This window comes from Canis lupus, chromosome 6 (genome assembly GCF_048164855.1).
Source record: "Canis lupus baileyi chromosome 6, mCanLup2.hap1, whole genome shotgun sequence".
NCBI lineage: Eukaryota > Metazoa > Chordata > Mammalia > Carnivora > Canidae > Canis > Canis lupus.
Window position 1 is genome coordinate 7,955,855 of NC_132843.1, and position 26,151 is coordinate 7,982,005.

At 39.0% G+C, this 26,151-nt stretch overlaps 1 protein-coding gene across 1 annotated transcript in view; it reads left to right on the forward strand.

The window, feature by feature from the left end:
* Positions 1 to 26,151, forward strand: part of LAMA1 (laminin subunit alpha 1) — a 155,101-nt gene that overhangs the window by 22,244 nt on the left and 106,706 nt on the right. The window contains exons 2-3 of the mRNA XM_072828761.1: positions 4,499 to 4,669; positions 4,856 to 4,968. Of these exons, the coding sequence (XP_072684862.1) occupies positions 4,499 to 4,669; positions 4,856 to 4,968 (284 nt within the window). The remainder of the gene's footprint in view (positions 1 to 4,498; positions 4,670 to 4,855; positions 4,969 to 26,151) is intronic.

Sequence of the window (26,151 nt, forward strand, 5' to 3'; positions counted from 1 at the left end):
GTTTATTTCTAACACTAGCCTTCTCTAATCTATTTAAGATGGTTAATTGGGTAATGGGCGAGATTAGGGAAGTGAGAGGTGGGCAAATGGAGAAGAAAATGGATTTGAATATTTTTTTAAAACTCACAAATTTCTTAATTCAGAAACTTACATTCCTATTTTTCCAAATTTCTCTATGATTGAATAAGTGGATTTGATTATTTTTCAAAATAAAGCCTCCTGACAGCAGTAGCCACTTTGATTATTCAATCCTGTAAAGTATTCATAATTTTTAATTCTCTTCTGGGGAATAAAATGATCTGAAAATGTTGCCATAGATCCCTTTGCTTAGAATTGTGGGTTTTTTTCTTTTCAGAATATCATATTGATTTTGAGTATGGATTAGTATAATATTATATACTAATATTTTGTAAAACTCAAAAATGTTTTTTCCCCCAAAACAGACAAAAAGTCTCATTAGAAAAATTCATGCTTCCCTTATATACAAATGCATTAAGGCTGTCAACCATTAACCCTGAATTATTTGACTGAGAAATATTGATGAAAAAGTTGTTGCCATTGGCTTTAGGGGGTAGTCATCATTTTAGATACTCCAGTTTTAAGGCAGCAAAAATATTTTCTGATGAGAAAAAAAAATCTAGAAACACCTAAATGTGAATTATTGAAATATCTGGAAGTCTCTCAGATGAAAACGTTGGTAATTATGTGTAGTGGCATTGTTGGCTGCCAGCCTTATGGCACTTTTTTTTTTTTTTACCTCATATTAATAAGAGAATTTCCAGTAGATTAACATGGTCCTGAAATGCAGTTAAGAAGGCCAAATGTACTCAGGCTGTAAAGAAAGGGGATTAAAAAAAAAAAAAAAGAAACTATTGGTGAATGAGAAGGAATTTATTTCATGCTCAATGGAGTTTGGCCTCATGAAGTCTTTAGCTACTGGCTAAATACAGGCATAGAGGAATGAGTCCATTGTGTGTCCTGAATGAGGGAAAATTACAGATTAGTATTACAGTTACACTGACTAAAGTAAATAATATCTCTCGACAAAAATGTAGAGTCTAATTTACTAAGCACATAGTGAGACAGTGGGGAAACCGTGCCACATAGATATCCCGATGTGGCCCTCATTCTGCCTTTGATTTTTATGCATAAAATCTAACATTTGTTCTTGCTAAGTTCTGTATCTCAATGCCCTTTCTTACCCTTTGATTTCCTGTCCCTCTTACGATTTGAAGCTCTGGTAGTTTCCCTGTATTGAAATATTTCAGTGGTCTTTGAAATGATTCAGCGACCTGAAGTGCTTTTTTTTTTTTTTTATAATTATTTTTAACACATGCTTTTACTGGTGTGCATTTCTACCTTTCTTTCATCTTCTAGCAGATACGGTCCGTGTGCAACAGGGAATTGTAATTATTCTTTAACTGTGGAGTGAGAGTAAATGTATTATGTAAGGAATAATGTTTAGTACATCATTTTTTTCCCCCAACCATTAGCTTATCTGAGAAGAAAGATTCAGTTTTAGTGAAAGACAACCAGGATATTTTTATGACGTTAGCTATTTAAAGGTTTTCCTACTCAGCCATGCTGATGAAGGGATTTATTTTTCTCTTTAGTAAAAGATATTTAGGATACCAGCGAGGTAAGAAGATGTAGAAGTTCATCAAAGCCTATCTAGTACAAAGGACTACCTGCTGCTGATTACTAGAATTGAGATATTATTCAGCCAAATTATGCTAAGTTTAAGAAGTTTTGAGTTTCTTTTTCTCAGTGACTCAGGGCAGAGACTCCTGAGTCCAGGGAGCAGGTGCCCTCTCCACTCCCAGCTGCCCTCAGTAACTCAAGGCTATTGAGGTTCTCCAGAGTGGGAGCGACCCCTGGGCAGGAAGCGGGAGTTCCGTTGATGTCAACTGGACAGGGAGAGTAAAGAAGTGAAAACATCTGTTAGGCTACCATGTAAAGTATTTGTTGAAAGAGAAGTGCTTTGCTAAATCAATTCCCATGACCTTGGTTTCTTTTTCCCGCTTGGCTAATCTGTGCAAAGGGAGTAGATAGAGTTGCTTGTAGTAGAAATCTAAATACATACAAGTACTGTAGAGTCAGAAAAACATCATTTTAGCTATAAGGATAAAACACCAAAGTTTAAAACCATATTGTATTTTAAGTCATTGGCTCATAAGATACTTTCAAACCAGATTACTAGAATAGCATGGTCCTAAAGAATGGAAGAAATTAGTATTAACCTCAGTACCAAACAGAATAATTAGCAGCTCCTCCTACCATCAAAGTACCACTCCCAAGAATTCATGTCATGTTAGAAACTAGATAGATATATAAAATATAAGTGTTGAACTACTGGTTGATAAAAATAATCCTTTAGGGAACTGCATAATTATACATAATGATTCAGCTATTTCTTCATAAAGCCTTTTCAATTAAAGAAGAATTCCCTTTAAAGGAATATGAAAACAACCAAGTGAACTTGGTTTGAACTTTAAGTTCAAAGTGAAAATATACATAATATATTAAATATTATATATGATGTAAGTGTATGCTGTGTTTCATAGGAAGAATGCTCTAGAACACAAATATTCAGTAACTATTTTTTATTGAGAGACTAAGGGCCTATTGAGTTGAACAGGGTTATTCTCCTAAGATAGAGCACTACTAATAGGTCTGTTTTATGTGGAAAGTCTTTGGCAGACTATCTAAAATGTTGGTTCTTAAATAGATACATAAGTTTTTTTTTTAAGTGCAGTAACTTATAAAAAACATTTTTATTTTGTAATTTCAATTATTTAAATGTTTGTAACAGAAAATATCATTGGAAACATTAGGCAGTACCTAAAAAATAAAAATTGAAGACAAATTCCTTCTATATTACTAAGATTACATCGTGCTTTTTCAGATTTCACTGGAAAAGAAACATTGCAGAGATACCATTGATCTATGTTCTTTATAAAGAAAAGATTATCTTCTGTGATCTTAGAAGGTCAAATTTGAGTCAATTAAAGAAACCCCACGTAGCTAAGACAACCCCTTTTCAATGCATTCTCTCCGTCCACAATGTCCATTTAGGTAGAATGCCTCTCCAGTGTCACATACACCATCATTTATAGATCTTTATGGAATCTTTACACTTAATATCTTCTTTTACCAAGATAAAACCAAAGTTCTAAAGAACCTAAAGGAGTTCTGCTTCTCACAGTCATCCAAAAATTGTTTTCTGAATAGTTTGGACCACTTGCTTAAAGATAAAAATCGTTGGGATGCCTGGGTCACTCAGAGGTTGAGCATCTGCCTTTTTGGCTCAGGGTGCGATCCCAGTTCAGGGATCGAGTCCCACATCAGGATCCCTGTGAGGAGTCTGCTTCTCCTTCTGCCTATGTCTCTGCCTCTCTCTGTGTTTCTCATGAATAAATAAATAAAATCTTAAAAAAATAAAGTTGTATTCACCAACATAAACAGGTAGTGATGGAAGAGAAGAGGGAGAAAAAAATCCTAGATAATTATAGGAAAGAGCTTGTGAGTACTAGCAGAGGCAATGGGAACAAAGTGAGCAGAGAATGGATGCCCTTCTTTTAAGTGAAAGATGTTTGAATTTCATTGGCAGATACATGCATTGGATTATTTGAAACTTGTCTTAAAACCTATTTTCCCAACTTTTTTTTTGAAGATTTTTATATATTTATTAGAAAGAGAGAGAGAGAGAATGCACCAGTGGGGGGAGGGGAAGAGAGAGAGGGAGAAGCAGACTCCCCACTGAGTAGGGAGCTTAATTTGGGGCTGGATCCCAGGGCCCTGGGATCATGACCTGAGCTGAAGGCAGATGCTTAACCCACAGCCACACAGGTGCCCCCCGCCAACATTTTATTATAAGATTTCAAATCAGAAAAGTGGAAAGAATTGTACAATGAATCCTCTCTCCTCCCACCTAGACCCTACAATGAACATTTGATTCTTTCTGTACAACCTGTGTATCCCTGTTGCATCAACCCAGCTTATTTTTTGATGCATTTAAAAGTGAGTTTAGACATTCATACCCTTTGCTCCTAAACTTTTAAGCATTTACGTCAATATTTGTTTGTAATTCTTTTATTTTTGTTTTCAAGATAAAATGCACATACTGCGAAATACTCAAATCTACCCAAATTGTAGATTTGTGTATTCTATGATTTTTCATAACAGCATATGTCTGGGTAATCCAAACCTTTATTGAGATATAGAATGTGACATTACCCCGAAAAGGCCCCTCATGTCTTCTCACAGCCAATCTCCACTCCTTGCAACTGTTGTTCTGAGTTTCTCCTGGTAGATGAGTCTTGCTTTTCCTAGAGTTTCATAGAAATGAAAGTGCTATGTATACTGCTTCTGTGTAAAGCTTCTTTCATTGGGTGCGTAGACTTAAAAATCTTTTTGATGCACCTACAGAGTGAGATGACATAATCATGTTCTTTTAATTTCAAGCAGCTAAGCTGATTTGGTGAATCTTGATTTTCAGGGCTGTTTCCTGCCATTCTCAATCTTGCCAGCAATGCGCACATCAGCACCAATGCCACCTGTGGTGAGCAGGGGCCCGAGATGTCCTGCAAGCTTGTAGAGCACGTGCCCGGTCGCCCCGTGCGCAACGCGCAGTGCCGGATCTGTGATGCCAACAGTGCCAACCCCAAAGGTAAGTGTTGCTCCTATTCAGAAGTACCCTTGATACTTCTTGAAATGATGGCTGAAGACTTCTATTAGGAGTCATGGATACTGTATTCCCCTTCTCTGCTATTCATGTCCACTAGCCTTGCAGTTTGGAAGTCAAAAACTTTAAACCAAGAACTGAGAGGAACACTTGTATGTTTTCTTTTGACAGAACGCCATCCAATCTCAAATGCAATCGATGGGACCAATAACTGGTGGCAAAGTCCCAGTATTCAAAATGGGAGAGAATATCACTGGGTCACGATCACTCTGGACTTAAGACAGGTAGGTCAGCTGGAACCATTGAAGAATGTCTAGGGGTTACTGAGTTGTACTTTTCTGATGACCTTCAGGAAAGTCTGCTTGTTTCTGAGCATGCTTGCACTCTGGTCACACTGTTTTTCCACCAGGTGAATTCCAGTGATGTGCAGAAGTAGTCCATAGTATCATTTCTTGCCACATTTATCATTCCCAGGTGTCTATGAGAAGATGAGTGAAATTGTTTCCATGTGGTTTGATATTCTCTGAAGCTGTGTCAACAGGGCATGCTCAACTGTTCAGGAGCAGGCTGAACAGGCTGCTATGTCAGGCTGTGTGCTGCATGTCATCAGACACCCCGGGGGTGAGGGAACCAAAATCACCATTCCTTATGAGGTTATTGTGTTGCTATTATCACTGCACAAAGTTATTGCTTAAGGGTTGTATGTAGAAAATAAGGCTAGGAAATAACAGGGCTAATGTGAAGCCTTTTTGGCTGTGCTTCTGCCCTGGCATGCTATGCTGTCTGTGAGGTTGAGAGTAAGCTGGAGTGATCCAGTACTTCTGTGAGCAAGCCTTTAGTGTGAGCCGGCAAAGGCAAGGTATAATTGACTCCGGCCACACCTGTGTCCTCTTGCTTTGCTTCAAGACCACATAGGAGAATGGAGAGAAACAGTCTGGGTCCTGCTTGTCTTGATATTTCTGGGAAAAGGAAAGAAATCTGAGTGGATAGAAGGAAAAGAGAGACAGCAGGTATTTTGGAGCTATTGTCAACATTTCCCATTTGAGTTCTCCAGAGAAGCCATGGCATGATATTCTCATTTATTTCCATTCAATTTCTCTCACATTAGAACTCACCAATATCATGTTAAATATCAGCTGAAAGAGACAAACAGTTGAAATATGTCCCGTAGGATTGAAATAGGCATTGTGGAAATTTAATGGCGAATAATTAAAATTCTTTGAATAAGTGATAGTTTTAAAAATGTGCAGGATTTTAGATAGAAGACAAGGCAATGCTGTGTATATTCACGTACAAAGAACTTCTGTTCTCTAATAATAACAGTAAACCAGGTAGCAAAATGCGAAGCTCAGAAAAATTTTTTTCCCACGTTTTGGTTCATAGTATCTATTTGAGTAAAACAACACTTTCAATTGTTTTCAGCCCTATGTCTTGAAGTAATAGGTCACGTCTTCATATTTCTCCCTAAAGAAAAAGTCTCCCTAAAGAAAAAGAGAAAAGAGTGCCCTTTTTGGCCTGATCTTTGTTTTTATTTCAATGGTGAGAATGTGTCTCCAGGAGATTTTGGTTTTCCCAACACTTTTTCTGTTTATTTTCCTTTTTTGAGGGAAAAAATATAGCCATTTTCACCATCAGGAATGTGGTATTATATGAGTTCAGAGCCAAACTAACAGCTGGACGTTTTACATATAGATTTCAGATTCATGTTAGACTATCATTTATCTTGCCGTGTGTCACATTTGACTTCACTCTGAAGGGAACTCTTTTGCTTTAGGTTGAGTTGAGCCAACGTGAGGAATTCCAGGGACATGTCAGTTTAAGGTCTTTAAAGGCATATCTCAAAAATAGGCATGTACACATAGTTATAGGCCTCAAGGTAATTTCTAGCATTTTTAGATAAGCTTCCAAATTAAGATTACACAAACTAATTGGTACTCTGAAATGTCTAGTATCAAATTTTTGTCATGCTTTCAGTTTTTTAGAAAGTGCATTTTGCTTGTATCTGAACAAATCTCTCAGATTTATTTATTCAGCCTTTCTGTTATGCACATTTTTTAATATGTAGAAACCATACTACAATGAGCATGCATGTACCCACCTCCGGAACTCAGAGATTGTTAAACATTTTGCAATGTTGATTTCATCTTCCCAGTTTCCACATGAATGGCAGTCATTGTGATATTGTACCAATATAAGTTTTCTGTATCTTCAAAAAATAGAGATTTGTCCTGAATGGGCACCATGCTATTAGCAGCCCCAACAAAATTAACAGCAATTTCCTAATAATAACTATTTTACTGTCTGTATTGAATTTTCCAACTTATTCACCAACGTCTTCTGTAGCTGTTTTTCTTTTTCAAACCAGGATCCAGAAAAACCTGATCATTAGACTTCTTAAATCTCTTCTATTTTGAATTTCTCTCTGCCTTTTTTTTTTTTTAAAGGAGATTGAGTTTTTAAATAGTCTAGGCCAGTTGTCTTGTAGAATTTGCCACCATCTAGATTTGTTGGATTGTTTCATTGTGGTCATGTTAACATGTTCTTTTATGCCCCCTATTTCCTATAAATTAAACTCAACTGTAAAGACTTAATTAAATTCCAGTTAAATAATTTTTGACCAGATCATGTGATCTACGATCCTGGCTACCTCTGTTGCTCCCAGGGCTGGTTGTTCCACTAGTAATGAGGCTAACCTGTGTAGGTATTGACAGCCGATCTATCCCTTGTAAAGTTATCTAGCCTCCCCCCCAACACTTCACCCTTGTTTCCTGGGTCTTACCAACATTCAGCTCTAGAGCTTGGCTAAGACTTCAGATGACTTTTTTCCCTTGTCAGAATCTGTATGTTTCCATGAAAAAGCCAACCATTATCCAGCTACTAGTTAATTTCTAGATAATACACTCCATGAGGGCAGGGACCCCTGGCTGTATTCTTCCTCTTGCTCCTCTTCTCTTTCATTTTCCTTGCCTGCTAATGTTTACAGGGCCCTCCTTTGTTCCCTCTTGCACACCCAGGCCTCAGCAGGGATTAGGCTCTGACTGGATAATTGCACTGTGAATCCATGCTTTGTTCCCACATTTCTCTCTGCTTTTTTGTTCACAGCCTGATTAAAAGATGATGGTCAGTAAACAGGCCTTTTGACTGCTTTGTTTCACTTCTGTAAAAATGTAAATTCCATGATACAGATTTCTTTCTTTTTTTTTTTTAATTTTATTTATTTATTCATGAGAGAGAGAGGCAGAGACACAGGCAGAGGGAGAGAGAAACAAGCTCCCTGTGGGGAGCCCAATGCAGAACTCGATCCCAGGACCCCAGGATCATAATGTGAGCCAAAGGCAGATGCTCAACCACTGAGGCACCAGGGTGTCCCTATGATACAGATTTCTAAAGTAAAATTGTAGATAGACCTTAATATCTTCAGGAGTCATAACAACTTCATATTGTAACTTATTTATTAAGTCACATATTCATATTCATGTGACTTAATTAATATGTCAGCTCCTGAGGTTTTATGACCGAATTATCAGCTTCATTCTCTGTTGGCAAGTGCTAAAGACTTGGATCCCATTCCTGATTCTTGAGTGGATGGCCTTGTTGGAGTTGTGGCAATTGTAGCCTCCATGTATTGTTTTTGGTTACATGAAAGATAAACTAAAGAAATGAGAAAAAGGGGTGTTATCAGAAAGTCCATAAATGTTGCCTGGTTTGCAAAAGATTTAACTACACACTATTTGCTTTAGTAACACATTACCAGAGGAACAATTAGATTTATTTTTCACTTCTTTAAAATAATGCCTGCCATTCATTTTGGCATAGAGTCACAAAATTTCTGAATTTACACTGTTAGATATTTAGCAATATCTTACTCTAAAAAACAATGCATGGGAGTTAAATGAGTGTGGTATTTTTGTCTTAAGAAAAATAAATCTTAAGAGTCATTCTAACACAGGTAATGCTAACTTGTTAAGTGGAACAGAGTACTGCTCACTGTCAAGTGAGTTCATAGCTTGCTCTTTAGCACTACATCCCCTGAATTGAGTCAGGGATCTTTTGTGACAACTTAAAATTGTAGAGAAATCACTCTGAGTGAGAGATAGCATGCACATTTGATGGACCTTGACTTTAATGGCTGTCACCATTCTTTTAGGTGCTGCTAATGATATGAAAAATGTACTCATTATGATAGAATTTCTCAATTGAAGAACCTGAGGATTTCCAGTTTGAGGCACACTACTTTCAAAGTTAAGACACCAGACAGAATCTTTAATCGTTAGGGAAATTTGAAAATCAAAATCACGGTGAGATACATAGCTATTACAAAAACAAAACAAAACAAACAAAAACACCAAAAAAAAAAAACCCAAATCAAAACAAAACAAAAAACAAAAAAACAAAAAAAAACCACCCGAACAACAATAACAACAAAAAAAACAACCAAACAAAATACCCCCAGAAACAAAAAAATGGGAAATAATCAGAGTTGGTAAGAATGTGGAGAAATTAAAATCATTGTGCATCGCTGGTGGGGATGTAAAATGGTACAGTGCTGTGGAAGATAGTATGGTGGTTCCTCAAAAAGTTAAACCAAAAATTTCCACATGATCCAGCAATTCCATTTCTAGATACCACCCCCAAAGGAACTGGAAGCAGGAATTCAGGGAGATACCTGCACACCTGTGCTTACAGCAGCATTATTCACAATCACCAAAAGGTGGAAGCAACCCCACTGTCTGTCAGTAGTGAATGGTAAACGAAGATGGTATGTAAGTAGAATGGAATATAATCCTGCCTTCAAAAGAAAGCCAGTTCTGACATGTGCAACAACATGGATGAAACTTGAAAACATGCTAAGTGAGATAAACCAAACACAGAAGGACAAATACCATATGATTCCACTTACATAAAGTACCTAAAATTGTCTGAGAAGACAGAGAGTAGAATGATGGTTGCCAGGGCTGAGGGGAGGAGGGAATGAGGAGTTCACGTTTAATGGGTGCAGAGAGTTAGTTTGGGAAGATGAGAAAGTTCTCGAGGCAGATGGTGGTGAAGCTTGCACAACGATGTGAATGTACTTAATGCCACTGAACTTAAAATGCATAAGATGGTCATTTTTTAATGTTATGTACATTTTACCACAGTTTTTCAAAGTTGGTATACTCTGGCATCCATGCCGTTTTGTATCAGTCCAGGTCCATCTACTCAGGAAAACAGAAGCCACATGAATTATTTAGAGGGATATGTGTAGCATGAGGAACAGGTTAAAGAGCGTTGGAGAACTAGGGAAGAGAGTACCAGGGTAAATCAGGGATGCTGAAGGCTGAGGGGGAACCGTGGGGGGTTATTCACACGGAAAGGCTTAGAGGAGGATGCCCTATCTCCTGTCTCCCCTGCTCCAGCCTTCCGGCCTCCTGCTAGTCCCTCCACTCAAAGCCCCACAGAGCAGAGTATAGAAAGGTGGATTAGCTGCAATAATGCTATCATGTATTACATATTTATTATGAGTGTTACATCATCAAATTCTCATACTCATGCAGTGAGTTTGGTCCTATTATTCTCTCCTTTTGACAAATGACACAACTGAGACTCAGGTAATTCAGGTAACTTGCTCAAGGGTAGGATGCCCTGAGGTTCGAGAGCCTGGGCTCTGTCTGCATCACTGGGCAATCCCACCCCTTCAGCTGAGATTTTTGACATATATGATAGTGTCCTGGTATTTTATTTAACCTTAGAGCATGAGCATTTCCAAACATAACTAAAACTCATTGTTACATAATTTTTAAAGTTGCAATAATAATTTTCTACATGGCTTACCCATCACTTGCAGAGGAATTCTCAGCCTGACACCCTAGTTATTTTCTGTTATGGGTAATAACTTGAGCTTTCGATTAAAAGGGATTGACCTCAATGTATGCCAATGATGTAATGCAGTGAATGCATATCAGTTTCAACGTTCATGTTGCAAGTTTGTGGTTAGTTTTATTTTGCGTTTTGCATTAAAAAGGAATATTTATCACCTGTATGTATATAGGAATCTATACTTCATATATAAGCATGTCTATATAATGTGTATGAATAGGACTTACACAGTTGACCCTTGGACAATGTGGGATTTAGGTTACTGACCACCTATGCAGTTGTGTATAATCTTTGACCTCCCAAAATTCAACTACCAATCTGCTGTTGACTGGAACCCTTCTAGAAATCACATTCAATTAACACATATTTTTATGTTATATGTATTATATACTGTGTTCTTAACAATCAAATGAGGTAGAAAAAAGAAAATGTTATTAAGAAAATCATAAGGAAGAGAGAATACATTTCTAGTTCTGTACTGTATTGCAAACAAACCCATATATAAGTGAATTCATGCAGGTCAAACCCATGGTTTTCAACAGTATATAGTATATAGGTTATATATAGTATGTGTATGTAATGTGTATATATTGTATATAATGTATATATAATGTATGTAATATATAGAATTTAATATTACAGAATTTAGAATGATACGGAATTTAGGAAGGTAGTATTGTGGAATTATGTATAGTAGGTATAGGATCTATATATGGCACATTGAATCTGGATATGTGAATATACAATCTGTATATCACATATTCATATACAATGAACATATATAGGAATCTATATATATACATACACATGATTATAGGTTATAGACTACACAGCATTTTTTTTCTTCATCCATGTTCTTTTATCTGCTCTCCCCAACAATCCTGGAATATAGATGGTCTCCTCTTTAGAGGGAAGCATATTGAAGCACATAGTGTTCAGTGGCTTGCTCACGGTCCTGTGGCTCTATGTGCTGAAGCTGGGATTGGACCAGGACTTCTGGCTCCTTCCCCGCTATGCTGCACTGTCTCACCTCATTTGTTTCTGATCTCCTGTCACCATTTTCCTCTGCATGATGGGGAGACTGGCCAGATCTCTTACAATCTCCTCCTATTTGGGATGGTTCACATTCTTCCTCATCTCTCCTCTTACTCTCTTTGCTCACGTTGCTGCTAAGCGGGTCATTTCCCTGCAGTGACTGATAGATCTGGGGTGCTACCCACCGTGTAGTTTTCGGCCAAGAAGCAGGGAAATGAATCAATGGTTTGTATCCTCCTTTGAAAGTGTTTAAACCGGGGTGGAAAGTTTCACTGGGGGTGGTCAGATTTGTGAGTTAAACTTGGTAATGTTCCTTTAGAAGATAAAATATGTTTCGTAGAAAAGGAAATGTTTCCTATGGTGCTGAAAATAAAGCTGCCTTTTGAAGCAGTGCTTTATTTTCTGTGTAGGTTTAATTAGGAAGTAGCACTTTGTTGTGGGAACATAATCACAGAGAGGCCTTTGTTTTATACAAACCTTGAGACAATAGCTGCTTGTTTGCTGGGTTTTCTAAAACCTCATTAATTTGGATGTTTGTTGTTTTTTCCTTAAAATTTCTGAAAAGCGGACCAGAACTAGATTGAGGTTTATCATTGTGTCATCCAGATAGAAAGTGTTTGCTAAGCACGTTGACAGGGTAAGTAAGAAAAGAACAGACAGCTTTCACAGTCTAAAGACAGAAAATCTTGAAATATTTTTAAAACAAGAATTGCATGTAAATTGGAGCTTCTCATTACAAGCGAGTCTCGGCTGTTCATTAGAAGAGGTCAGGCACAGACCCTTCTTGGAGAGCTTGTGTGGGAGGAATTACTGTTACCGTATCCTTGTACGCATTCAAAATGATTCATTCTGTTTCAATTTTCTGTTACTTTATACTGGTCCCAACCAATTTCAGATACTCCGTTTTTCTTGAATTCGGTGAAAAGAATAGATTGGGAGAAATCTTAAGCTTTCCATTGTGATTTGGAAGTGAGCCGCACCACATTCTTGTCCTTCAGACATTTTTATCTTTGTCGTCCTGTTCTCTGCAAAGCTGCATCCCATAGAATCCCATGTATCCCATAGATACGTCTTTCTTTTGTGTTCACATTTTTATCTCATTCTATTGTTTCATACACAATTTCTCCAGTTATCTGTTGCATATCTATTGTGTAAGAAATCACTGCAAACGCCTACGACTTTAAACAGCAGCATTCATTTTATATCTATCCCAGTTTCTGTGGGCCAGAATTTCAGGAAGCGCTTGCTTGAGTTGGGCCTATGCCTAAGATTGCAGTCCACGGAGGTTGCAGGGGGGCAGCTGGGGGCTGGCCAGTCGCTCCCTTCATGTGATCTCAGCTTCTTGGAGTGATGTCTCCACGTGGCCTGGTGTGGGCTTCCTCCAAGCATGGCAGCCTTAAGGCAGAGTGCCCGTATGGCGGTTCAGAGCTCCAGCACGAGTGTTCCAGAGAAAGTGGCAGAGGTTGTGTTCCCATGTAGACCTGGCCTCCAGAGGGACGCAGTATCACTTCCCTGCTCTGTGGGCCACCCAGTCACTGAGGGCAGCAGAGATTCAAGTAGAGGAAATGGGAAGCAACTGAGGCCTGCCAGTGGAGGAGGCATGGACAGTTGGATACCTGTAAAATCACCACTGCCTCATTCTTCTGAAAATGGCTCTCTCTGAGGGGGTTCATTTGCCAGCCTCCCAGAGCTTATCCTGAGGGACCACGCCCTTAACTTTAGGAATCCCAAAGAGCTAAAGGATCAAGTGGGGATACAAGTATTGTACCTTAAATTGTCCAGTGTTTGTGACCAGTGAGCTGAATAGATTCAAATAACTGAGGTCAGGCTTTAAGAACTATGTGGACTTTCGTTTCTTAACAAGAGTTACTTTTAAGCTTTAAATGATAAAGCTTTATCATCAGTAGTTTGCAAAACAGTCAAGCATAAACATTTTTTCATTTAGCACAGTTTTGTTTCCCATTCCCCCCCTCCACTTTTTCTGTTCTGAATGGCAGAGGACTGGCCTCACTGTTACATCTAAGTCAACAGAGCCCCTTAGACTGAGCCTTGGGAAAGATTCTGGGAAATCAGCAAAGATAGTTTCTGGACCCTATCAAAATATACTTCTTTGTCCCCAACTGTTTTGGCTTCAAAATAAGGAATTTTTTTTTTTTGTATATGTATGGAAAGAAAGAGAGGTCTGTTCTGAAATCATTATTTCTTCCTGTTGTATCAAAGCTAAAAAAAGATGTTTTAATTCCTGAAGAAATATTTCTTTGAAAAATACAGTGCAGTTGGAATCCATTGTAGCATTTGCTCCTTTTTTTTTTTTTTTTTTTGCTTAATGTTCTGCTCACATTGCAACATCTTTATCTTTCAAAAGCTGTAACAAATATAAAAGCAAAGTAGCTCATAAATACCTCAGCTATACCCCAAAATAGCTCTTGTGTTTTTAAGGTCTTCAATCGGCCTTTTCTCTATGCAGAAGTGTCTTTGACATTGACATAGAAGCAGATATTTTTTTAAATACAAAAAAATACAAGAAAAAAAGTTTTTATTTTTAACAATTTTTTTTTAAGTAGGTTCCAGGCAGAGGGTGGAGCCCAGTGCAGTGCTGGAACTCAAAACCCTAAGATCAAGAACTGAGCTGAGCTCAAGAGTCAAAAGTTCAACCTACCAAGCCACCTAGGTTCCCCATAAGAAGAAAAAGTTTTCGAAAAATCACTTGTGATTCTAATTACCAAGAATTACCTTATGATCTATTCCATCAACTCTGAGGAACACTGTACATTTTTAATAATTCATGATCTCTGCTTGTTGGGTGCCAGTCTCGAGATTCCTCGATGAACAAGACAATGATGACCATCTGGGGAAAGCCCTTAGCTCAGAGAAAGTGTACCACAAACAGTAGCTTCCTTATAAATGCTGGTTATTATCACTTCCACTTCAACTGTTATGTAAGGCTGAGCCTGGCCCTCAGGCCTGTGGTCTAGTGGCAGACCTCTTTGGTCTAGTGGTGTAGGTTGAACAGAGGTTAAGCATGTTTGGAGAACACAGGGGAAGGGCAGCTTAGGAAATTGGGGAGACAACCCAAAAGAAGAGAGTGAAGGAGGGGAGAGGAGAGGTATACAGCAGAGCAGCTAGGGAAAGGCATGTTTATGGAGCTGAAATAGCACATCCAGTCCTATAATAAAGGCCTTCTTTCATTTTTCCTGTTGATTGAGATACATTTTACACACCATGGTATGCACTCATCTAAAGGTATAATTGGATGGGTTTTGATAAATACAGACACCTGTGTCAGCTGCAGCCTTATCAAGATACAGACCAGCTACAGCATCGCCTCCTGTCCTTTCCCGGTCAGCAGTCCACCTGCCCCTCCCCGTCCTGCCACCAGGGAAACCACTGTTCTGAATATTTCTCCCTTGAGATCAGCTTTGCCTGTTATATAATATATAAATGGAAGTAAATGGTGTGTCGTTTTGTGTCTGGCTTTTACCATCTTCTGTTGCTTGTAAGAGTGGTTTGTTCTTTAATTTCTAGGTATTTCATTTCATGAATGTAACAACATTTGTTTCTCCATCCTCTTGTTCTGTTTGGGTTATGCCAGTTCTTTTTATCAGTGCCTATTTTATATAATTTATTTTTTATTGAGATGTGTTGACAGATAACATTGTAAGTTTGAGATGCACAGCTTGTTGGTTTGAGACGTTTATGTATTGCCATATGTTTACTAGAGTAGCATTAGCTAGCCCCTCCTATCATGTCATGTAATTTTCATGTCTTTTTTTGTGTTGGGAACAATTAAGATCTAGTCTCTTAGCGACTTTGAAGTTTGCTATGTAGTATTGTGGACCATAATCACTGTATTATGAATTAGATCCAAGAACTTCTTTATCTACTAGTTGCTATCATTTTTGGCTGTTATAAATAAAGCTGCCATGAACATTCTTACAAAAATCTTTTTCTGGACATGTTTTTATTTCTCTAGGGTCAGAATTGCGTAGCCAAAGGATATGTCAATATTTAACTTTATAAGACATTGACAAACCACTGTCCAGAAGATGTCTTTGGGTGAAAGGCTCTTCTCTCTGGAATCACTCTCCTGTGCTGCCTGCTGCCCAACATTTTAGAAGCACTCTTTTATATCTTTATCCAGTTTTCTAGTTGTTTACTCCTGGAGGGTCAGGCAGGACCAATTTCTTCTTTATGCCAGCATCTAAATTCCTGCAACAATTTTTTTTAAAGATTTTATTTATTCATTCATGAGACACACACACACACACACACACACACAGAGAGAGAGAGAGAGAGAGGCAGAGACACAGGCAGAGGGAGAAGCAGGCTCCATGAAGGGAGCCTGATGGAGGACTCGATCCCAGGTCTCCAGGATCACACCTGGGCTGAAGGCGGCGCTAAACCACTGGGCCACCAGGGCTGCCCAACCTGTAACAATTTTTATTGGCAGAATAATAGGTCACTATTTGGGCACATGATAATTTATTCAACCTGTTCCCATTGTTGGACATGCAAGGTGTTTCCAATTTTATAAAATCATGCTGCAGCAAATATTTGAGTATTTTTGTGACTTCAGTGCTGATTATATTTTCATGTACATTCAAGAAATGGGATTATTGGGTCAAAAAGCTTAAACATCTTCCAACTATGATCTGCCTTATTTTTTTCAAAAATATTGTTCCCTTCTTTATAGATTCAATGACAGTGAATGAAGGTGTGTGTCTCACAGCCCCTCAGGGGCACAAAGATTTTCTTTCAAAGAACTAGCTCCTGGTTTTGTTGATCTGTTCTACAGAGTCCTGTTTTTTTTTTTTTTTTTTTTTTTTTTTTTTTTTTTTTTGAGTTCTGTTTTAAATTATCTCTCTTCTCCTGCTTGGTTTAGGCTTTATTTGCTGTTCTTTCTCCAATTCCTTTAGGTGCGAGGTTAGCTTGTGTATTTGAGTTTTATCCAATTTTTGGAGGGAGGCTTGGATTGTGATGTGTTTCCCTCTTAGGGCCGCTTTTGCTCTATCCCTAAGATTTTGAATGGTTGTATTTTCATTTTCATTAGTTTCCATGGATCTTTTTAATTCTCTAATTTCCTGGTTGACCCATTCATCTTTTAGTGGGATGCTCTTTAACCTCCATGTGTTTGAGTTTCTTCCAAATTTCTTATTGTGATTGCGTTCTAGTGTCAAAGCATTGTGGTCTGAAAATATGCAGGGGACAATCTCAATCTTTTGGTATCGATTGAGACCTGATTTGTGACCCAGTATGTGTACTATTCTGGAGAAAGTTCGATGTGCACTCGAGAAGAATGTGTATTCAGTTGCATTCAGATGGAATGTTCTGTATATGTCTGTGAAATCTGTCTGGTCCAGTGTAACATTCAAGGGCCTTGTTTCTTTGGTGATGTTCTGCTTAGAAGACCTGTCATTTGCTGAGAGTGCCGTGTTGAAATCTCCTACTATTAGTGTATTATTATCTCAGTATGTCTTTGCTTTGGTTATTAATTGATTGATATACTTGGCAGCTCCCACATTAAGGGCATAAATATTCATGATTGTTAGGTCCTCTTGTTGGATAGATCCTTTAAGTATGATATAGTGTCCCTCTTCATCTCTTGCTACAATCTTTGGGATCAACTCTAATTTATCTGATATAAGGATGGCTACCCCAGCTTTCTTTTGAGGACCATTTGAATGGTAAATGGTTCTCCACCCTTTCATTTTCAGGCTGGAGGTGTCCTTAGGTCTAAAATGAGTCTCTTGTAGACAGCAAATGGATGGGTCTTGCTTTTTTATCCAGTCTGAAACCCTGCATCTTTTGATGGGATCATTTATCCCATTCACTTTCAGAGTAACTATTGAAAAATATGAATTTAGTGTCATCATATTACCTATTCAGTCCTGTTTTTGTGGATTGTTTCTTTGGGCTTCCTCTTTCTTTTACAGTCCCCCCCCCCTTAATATTTCCTGCAGAGCCGGCTTGGTGGTCACATATTCTTTCAGTTTCTGCCTATCCTGGAAGCTCTTTATCTCTCCTTCTATTCTGAATGAGAGCCTTGCTGGATAAAGTATTCTTTGCTGCATGCTCTTCTCATTTAGTACCCTGAATATATCCTGCCAGCCCTTTCTGGACTGCCAGGTCTCTGTGGAGAGGTCTGCTGTTAATCTGATATTTCTCCCCATATTAGTTAAGAATCTCTTGTCTCAAACTGCTTTAAGAATTTTCTATTTATCTTGAAATTTGCAAGTTTCACTATTAAATGTTGAGGTGTTGAACGGTTTTTATTGATTTGGGGGGGGTTCCTCTCTATGTCTTGGATCTGAATGCCTGTTTCCTTCCCACATTAGGGAAGTTCTCGGCTATGATTTGTTCAAATATATTTTGTGGTCTTCTCTCGCTCTCAGTCTCTTCTGGAATCCCAATAAGATGTATATTCTTCCTTCTGAGACTATCATTTATTTCCCTATGCCTTTCCTCATGGGCTGTTAATTGTTTTTCTTTTTCCTCAGCTTCCTTCCTTTCCATCAACTTGTCTTCTATGTCACTCACTCTCTCTTCCACCTCATTAACCCTAGCAGTTAGAACATCCAGTTTGGATTGCATCTCAGTTAAAGTATTTTTAATTTTGGCCTGATTAGATCTCAATTCTGCAGAACAAAGTCTCTAGAGTCCTTTACGCTTTTTTCCAGAGCCACCAATAGCTTTATTTATTTATTTTTTATTTATTTATGATAGTCACACAGAGAGAGAGAGAGAGAGGCAGAGACATAGGCAGAGGGAGAAGCAGGCTCCATGCACCGGGAGCCCGATGTGGGATCTGATCCCGGGTCTCCAGGATCGCGCCCTGGGCCAAAGGCAGGTGCTAAACCGCTGCGCCACCCAGGGATCCCACCAATAGCTTTATGACTGTACTTCTGAATTGAATTTCTGACATCAAATTATAATCCAAATTCTGTAACTCTGTGGCAGAGAGTATTGCTTCCCATTCTTTCTTTTGTGTTGTATTCTCCCTTCTAGTCATTTTGTCCAGTTGGAGTGAGCTGAGTCAAAAATATCAATCACGACCTAAATAAAATACACCCTAGATGATTCCGAAGAGGTCAGAGACCAGAAAATAAAAGAAAAAGAAGAGAACAAAATAAAGCAAAAGGACCACTAAAGTGAAAAACAAATTTTAAAACAAAGTAGTAAAAATAAAAAAAAAAGAAGGGAAAAAAATAAAAGAGAATAAAGGGGGGGTGGAGATGGTGGTGGTGAGGAAGTAGCAGTGGAGAGAGAATATAGTCACCCTGAGGGAACTTAGAGGGTGAGCCTCTTGGTTCTGAGTGTATTTTGTTTTGTGTGTTAGAAGATGCTCAATCCCAAATTTATGTAAACCAGCAATACTTATATAAAGACCTAACATTAACCACAAAACTATAAATATTTTTAAGATAAAAGATGGGGGCAGAGTGGGAAGAAAGAGAGAATATCGTCTCACCAAATGAACCAACATTGGTGTTCCACTTGGTTTTGGTTGTATTTTGGTCATGTGTTAGAAGGTACTAACTTCCACTGTTGTTAAACAAGACAAGACAGAAAAAAAATATTTTGTATATCTACCAAAATTAAATTGAATACTTTGAAGGGGATCTAGAAGTGAAAACTATAATATCTAAGACACATAATTGTAGAAATATGAAAGTCAAAAAGGAAAAAACTTAAAAATGAAGAGTTGGTAAAATATTGTAATTAAGGTAGGAAAAGAGAAAAAATATTGGAAACTTTAAACCTGATATAAAAATGAGTCATAATGAAAAAAGAAAGAAAGAAAGAAAGAAAGAAAGAAAGAAAGAAAGAAAGAAAGAGAAAGAAAGAAAGAAAAGGACCCTCTAGTTCTATATACTATTTTCCCTCAGTCCTGGAGCTTTCCAGTGCTGTTTGTTCAATAAACTCGCTTTCCCCTTGTTCTTCCAGCAGTTCTGGGGGAGGGGTCTGCCGCGCTGATTCTCAGGTGTCACTGCCTGGCGGGGGCGGCCCAGGTGCTGGGCTCAATATGAGCTGTTTATCCTGTGAGGCCTTAGTTCCCTAGAGTCCCCATCTCTCCCAGGTGCAAGGTGAAATGAAGAGAAGAACAACAAAAAAATGGTGGCGGCCAGATTTCCAGCTCTGGAGTCAGGCTCCCTGCGAGTAACTACCCGCAGTCTCCCAGTCCACACTGGCCGAGACGCTCCTAGGGGAGTGCACTGATCTGTACAGCTTGGGGGCACCCAGCGGCAGGAAAGTTCTTGCTTTCCTGTGCCCTCACCGCTTCTGCCTGTTCCAGGGGGAATACAGGATCCCCAGCCTTTTCTGCTTTAGTACCCTTGGATCCAGGGCCCTGTGCAGCTGGACCCGCGCTCCCAGGGACCACCTCTCCCGAAGGGAAGGGAGGATAGCCACCTCCCTCCATTGCTGGACTCTAGGGTAAAAGGATCTCCGGGGCCAGCCTGTGTAACCAGAGGGCTTTTCTCAAGTGCCCCAGAGGGCTGCAGTGCTCCATCCCTTTACCAAGATTGGACCGCAGTTTGCAGTGAGCTTTGTCCCGGGTGCCCCTAGTCTTAAAGTGTCTCCGAGGATCTTGATGCTTCATGGCCCCTCCTGTGACTTTGCTCAATTTCCCTGCTGAGCACTTTTCCATCAGGGGAAGCTCAGGTGCAGATGTTTTTTTTTTTTTTTAAGATTTATTTATTTATTTATGATAGACATAGAGGGGTGGGGCAGAGACACAGGAGGGAGAATCAGGCACCATGCCAGGAGCCGGATGCGGGACTCGATCCCGGGACTCCGGGATCGCGCCCCGGGCCAAAGGCAGGCGCCAAACCGTTGAGCCCCATCCAGGGATCCCCTCAGGTGCAGATTTTTAAAGTTCCTGCTTGTCCAGGGCTGGGCTTTCGTTCCCCAGAGGCTTTCACCTGGCTAGTTCCCCTCCCACATTTTCTTTCTTTTTTTTTTCTTTTCTCCTTCCTACCTTGTTAGAACCGAAAACTTTTTTCTCTGTAGCCTTCCAGCTGTTCTCTCTTTACATCTCAGGTCAAATTCGTAAGTGTTCAGGATGTTTTGAAAGATTTGTGGGACCAGATGAGTTGAGGACCCTACTCTTCCACCATCTTGCTAGTCTTCTCATGTGCTTTTTGTGATGTAACATGTATTTATTGATGTATGTCCTGTATTAGACATATATTTGGGAGTGTCAGGTTGATTTCAGATGCTTAAACTGTTTATTTCTTTCTTGTCTATTATCTTCACATGGATAAATTATGTCATGATTATTAATCTCTGTGGGAGCAGTCAAGTTGCTTGTAACATGGTGGTGACATTTTTAGATATTTGCATATCAATGCAAGAGGCAGGATATAATTTTCATATTGTAACAAAAGAGAAAAAATGGAATTGACTCTAAATATCATTGTTTTGAGAGGTGCCAGTTGTCAGAAGAATAACTACGGCACTTGAGGAAAATATCTAAAAATCTGATAATGATCCCTTACATCTGTACTAAGCATTTTATAAAGTATTCTCCTATATATTATTTCACACTATACTTACAATGTGAGACAAGTAAAGAATATATCGATTCATATTCACATTATTCATTGTGAATAATGCAGTGGAACGTAGAGAAGGCATTCTCTGGATTTGTCATTTTAAGCCTGAATTGTGGAAAACATCAAATTTAGTTTTATAATTCTCTAGATGGTAAGAAGTTAAAAATATGTTAACTAGGGGAGTGATTGTGGATGTCTTACTCTGTAAGCATTGGTCTTGATGAGATGACACAAATGCCATAGTGACAAGAGTGTAAACTTTCTAGTGACCAGGATGGCAGTCTGTTCCAGTACATTTTCTTAGATTTGAGATCCCTTTGAAATATTTTCACAGATATTTGGAGGGCACTGACTCGCTCTGGCCTGCCCTTTATGCGCCATAAGGTACGGAAATGAAGGCTGGGAAAGCTGTGAGATCAAATTAAAACCTGCAGATTATTAGCCGGGGGAGCCACAGCTGTCCAAACCAAGACATCCTGAGAAGTTTAGTGAAGTCTTAAAACCACTCATTAGCCAACTGGGGTGGTTTACACTTTCTTCCAGTAACTGATAACTATAATAATAATATGTAAATCGCTTAGTTTGCTGCTGAAAAACTAATAGACTTTATTTTGCTGAAAAGTTTTAGATTTACAGAAAAATTGAGTGGAAAGTACAAGAGCTCCCACATACCCCCTCTAGAATTGTTTTTGATCAAATCTGGGCATTAATCATATTTTTAAAAGTAAATGATCAAGTGACCGATCTAGTGCAGATTCAATAGTTTCTGAGAACTTTTCCCTCATATTTAGAAGATGACTAAGAATTGTCAGTCTTCTAATTTAAAATTTTCTCTCTTCTCTCATATTTTATGGCATGTTATCAGAGCATATTTGTCCTTTATCTTCATATGATAGAAGCACAAGAAAGCTAGTGAAATGACTATGTGGTAGGCCTCCATTGAGATGGCCACCTTGGAGGGTTATCTATTGCTTTATACCAGAATGACCTAGGGGCCAGGCAGGAAGCACTCAGGTGTTGCACTTTGTGAAATACTATCATGCCCTACCAGGGCTTCATATGAACATGACAGAAATAGGGTCATGGGTAAGGTAAGGTTCCAGACATCCCTCTGCACTGTTTGCTTGACCTCTTTATGACTTCATTGGCCTCTCCAGAGTTCTCTGACTGGAAATACTATGCTCTCACTCAAGGTCAATTTAGAAATCTCCACCTTCCATGAGAACTTGAATTTTCATGCTGTTTACTTTTCTCTCCCTATTTTCACATCTTTTTATTTCTTTGGAAAATATACATAAGATTGCCTTTTCTACCATTTTTTAAGTGTACAGGTCAGAGGCATTAAGTATATTCACATTGTTGTACAGCCATCACCACTATTCATCTCCAGAACTTTCTCTTTATCCCAAATTGAAACTTTGTACATTAACTCCCTCTTCCTCCTGCCCCTCCCCAGCCCCAATTAACCATAATTCTAATTTCAGTTTCAATGAATTTGACTACTTTTGGTAACTGATGTGGATGGAGTCATACAGTATTTGTCCTTTGTGTCTGCTTATTTCACTTAGCATAATGTTTTCAAGGTTCATCCATGTTGTAGAATATATTAGAATTTCATTCTTTTTTAAGGCTGAATAATATTCCATTAGTGGGATATCCCAAAGTTATCCCCCCATTAGTGGGATACTTGTTTACCCATGTATCCATTGATGGGTATTTGGGTTATTTCCATCGCTTGGGTATTGTGAATAGTGCTCCTATAGACATTGATATACTGGTATCCCTTTGAGTCCCTGCTTTCAATTCTGGTGGGCATATACTCAGAAGTGGAATTACTGGCTCAAAAGGTAATTCTATGATTAATTTTTTGAGGATCTGCCATACTGTCTTCCATAATGGCTGTGCCATTTTACATTCCTACTGCATCTTTTTGAGTAAACAAGCCTTCCTATTGACATAATGAAAGACATTTATTTAGATATTCTTTTTTTAAAAAAGCTTTAAATGTGATGATTTAAATGTGGTAACCATCAGTTCAATGCCTGACAAGTGATAGATGCTCAATGAAGTTAGATGCTCTGAAGAAAAATGAGAATCTTTAAATATGACATAGACCAACTTTCCACATTAAAGAGTGAAGACTTTCAAAAACAAAAGAAAAATGCTTTCTAATCTCTCCAGTGCTAAAACTATAAACGATTTCCTGACCAAAGGAATGAAACACATAATTATTGTTTCTAGGAGTTGTAAATGTATAACGAATAGGTTAATGTTTAGTGGAGTTAGTCAAGTGCAGATTTGCACAGCTTTTCTGGATGGTATTGCCAGATAGATTTGTGAGGCTTAATGATTAGGGGCCCCTTTTACTTTCGTAGAGTGTGATAAAGAAGGAGAAGAAAGGATATGAAACTACAGGCTAGAGCAACTAGGGTATCATGGGCCAACAGGAGTTCTAGCAGATGAAGTGAAAAGAAGTTGAGAAGTTGAGAGCTCTGCTTGGCCTCTTGGTGTTTTCTTTCTCATTCACATTTGATCTTTAAAAAACCCACTAACCCACTAAGACCCACTTGATCTTTTTGACCTTTTCTCTGCTTAGGTCTTGGTCTTTACTACATCAACATTCCCATCTTTTCTGCTTTCCTGGCACCAAATCCAACTCCATGATCTGTTCATGCCTGTTGACCCTGCAGCTCCCTAGTTTAAGATTCTCTCATGGTCTAAAAGTTTGAACACGGTGCAAGGACCTATGCCCTACTCAGTCTCCCTCCGGCCATCTACACTCAAGCCAGCCTGGCCTCCTGCCATTTCTATACTGCTCTGTGCTCTGGTCCTGCAGATTTTTCACTCCCTGCCCCTTGGTCCCTTCTCTCCCTTTACCTAAACATCTCCTCCTCAGTCCTCCCCTCTTTTCAGAGAAGCCTTCCCCAACCATCCCGTCTTCTCCAGACTAGGCTAGCTTCCCCCACCACACCCAGACACCTTCAACACCTGTGTCTTCCTGGGGATTTGGTTAGCCATTGGCTTTTCCATCAAGGCATCCTGCCCATGCTGACCATGTCCTCCACCTGCTGCTGTATTGGTTGCATCTGCCACAGTCCTCATTGCAAAGCAGATGCTCAATCAGTGTTTGACCTCTAAATCCATTTCACAAGTGGGTTTATCTCATTCTTCTAGGGGTGCTGGGCTGCCACATGACACAGGATGGGAAAAATGGGGAAGATCCTCACAAAGGACATTTGATGACATGCCCGCCTGTGCTTTTGAGGTGGTTCCAACTAATCTTCCACAAAACTTAGCGAAATCATTTTAGAGCACTTGGCCCAACTGAGCGCTGGGAACAATTATGTGGAGAAATACACTGAGACGGGGAATGAAAACCAAGCCCTTCCTTTCCAGTTTTGACTTGTGAAAGTGGCTCGACACTTTTCCTTTGAAATACCACTAGTTGTCCTTAAATGGAAACTGTGACATGTGGCCCATAGGACAGCTTACTGGCGGGTCTTTTTTAAAATAGCTTTTCTAGTTGATGAAAAACACAACTGCTTCAGACAGATGTTCTGAATATCCTTTCCCATCTTCAGATTGCTGGTTATAGATTACTATTTACTGTTTGGACGGGCAGATATCGCTATGCCCTCCATTTATCAGTGATCATCTTTATTACTTTTGGCTTTCCCTCAATGTCTACTGGAAGTATCTGTGCTTGCTTCAAAAGTGGCCATTACTGATTTTCTGAGACATGAATCTTAAAAAATTTAAGGAAAGAAATCTACCCAATCTAAATTTGTCACTACTGGTAGCCAGTTCCTCCTCTCTGCAATAAAAAGAAAAGGCAGGGGGATCCCTGGTGGGTCAGCAGTTTAGCACCTGCCATTGGCCTAGGGCGTGATCCTGGAGTCCCTGGATCAAGTCCACATCGGGCTCCTGCATGGAGCCTGCTTCTCCTCTGCCTGTGTCTCTGCCCACCCCCACCCCCTGTGTCTCTCATGAATAAATAAATAAAATCTTTAAAAATAAATAAATAAAAAGAAAAGGCAAAAGGAGGGCAGCCCGGGTGGGTCAGCGGTTTAGCGCTGCCTTCAGCCCAGGGTGTGATCCTAGAGACCCGGGATGGAGTTCCGTGTCAAGCTCCCTGCATGGAACCTGCTTCTCCCTCTGCCTGTGTCTCTGCCTCTCTCTCTCTCTCTTTCTGTGACTATCTCTGTCTCTATGAATAAGTAAATAAAATATTTAAAAAGAAAAGAAAAGGCAAAAGGAAAAGAAAGCTGCAGGGGGAGGGGAGAAGATTTGATTTTGACATTTTTATTTTTTTAAAGATTTTATTCATTTATTCATGAGAGACACACACAGAAAGAGAGAGAGAGAGAGAGAGAGGCAGAGGGAGAAGCAGGCTTCATGTGAGGAGCCTGATGTGGGACTCGATCCCAGGAATTTAGGATTGTGACCTGAGCCAGAGGCAGACACTCAACTGCTGAGCCACCCAGGCATCCCGACATGTTTATTTTGCACTTTAAATGACAGCATCAGATTTAAAGAAAAACAAACCTAGTTTTATTCCAAAGTTCTCTTCTCATTCACAAAGATATTTCCTTCTGTTAATTTTGTACCCTGGTCCTAAAATGAGATAACAGTAAAAGGGCAAACTAAAATATGGTATAAGTGACATTTTAAGGTAATTGGCTATAAAAGTTTACCTACAATGTGTATTGACCTACAATGTGTATCACATATATTCTATGTGCCAAGGAGACTTCTTAGCCCCAGACTTCTTTCACTACTTCACATGTTTATCAACTGAATAAGTGCTTGAGTGATAGACACCCTAAAAGCAGAAGTCATTCGTGTCTGTGGTAGTAATTGGCCTTCTAGTAAATAATAACTTCTATATTCTTGAGTAACAAATATTAATTCAAATGATCATTTTGAATTTTATGTTCTAATAACATAAGGAATAATGCTTATGAAACACAAATTCACTACTTATAAGGAGATAATTAAGCACTATTACTTACCAAATACACT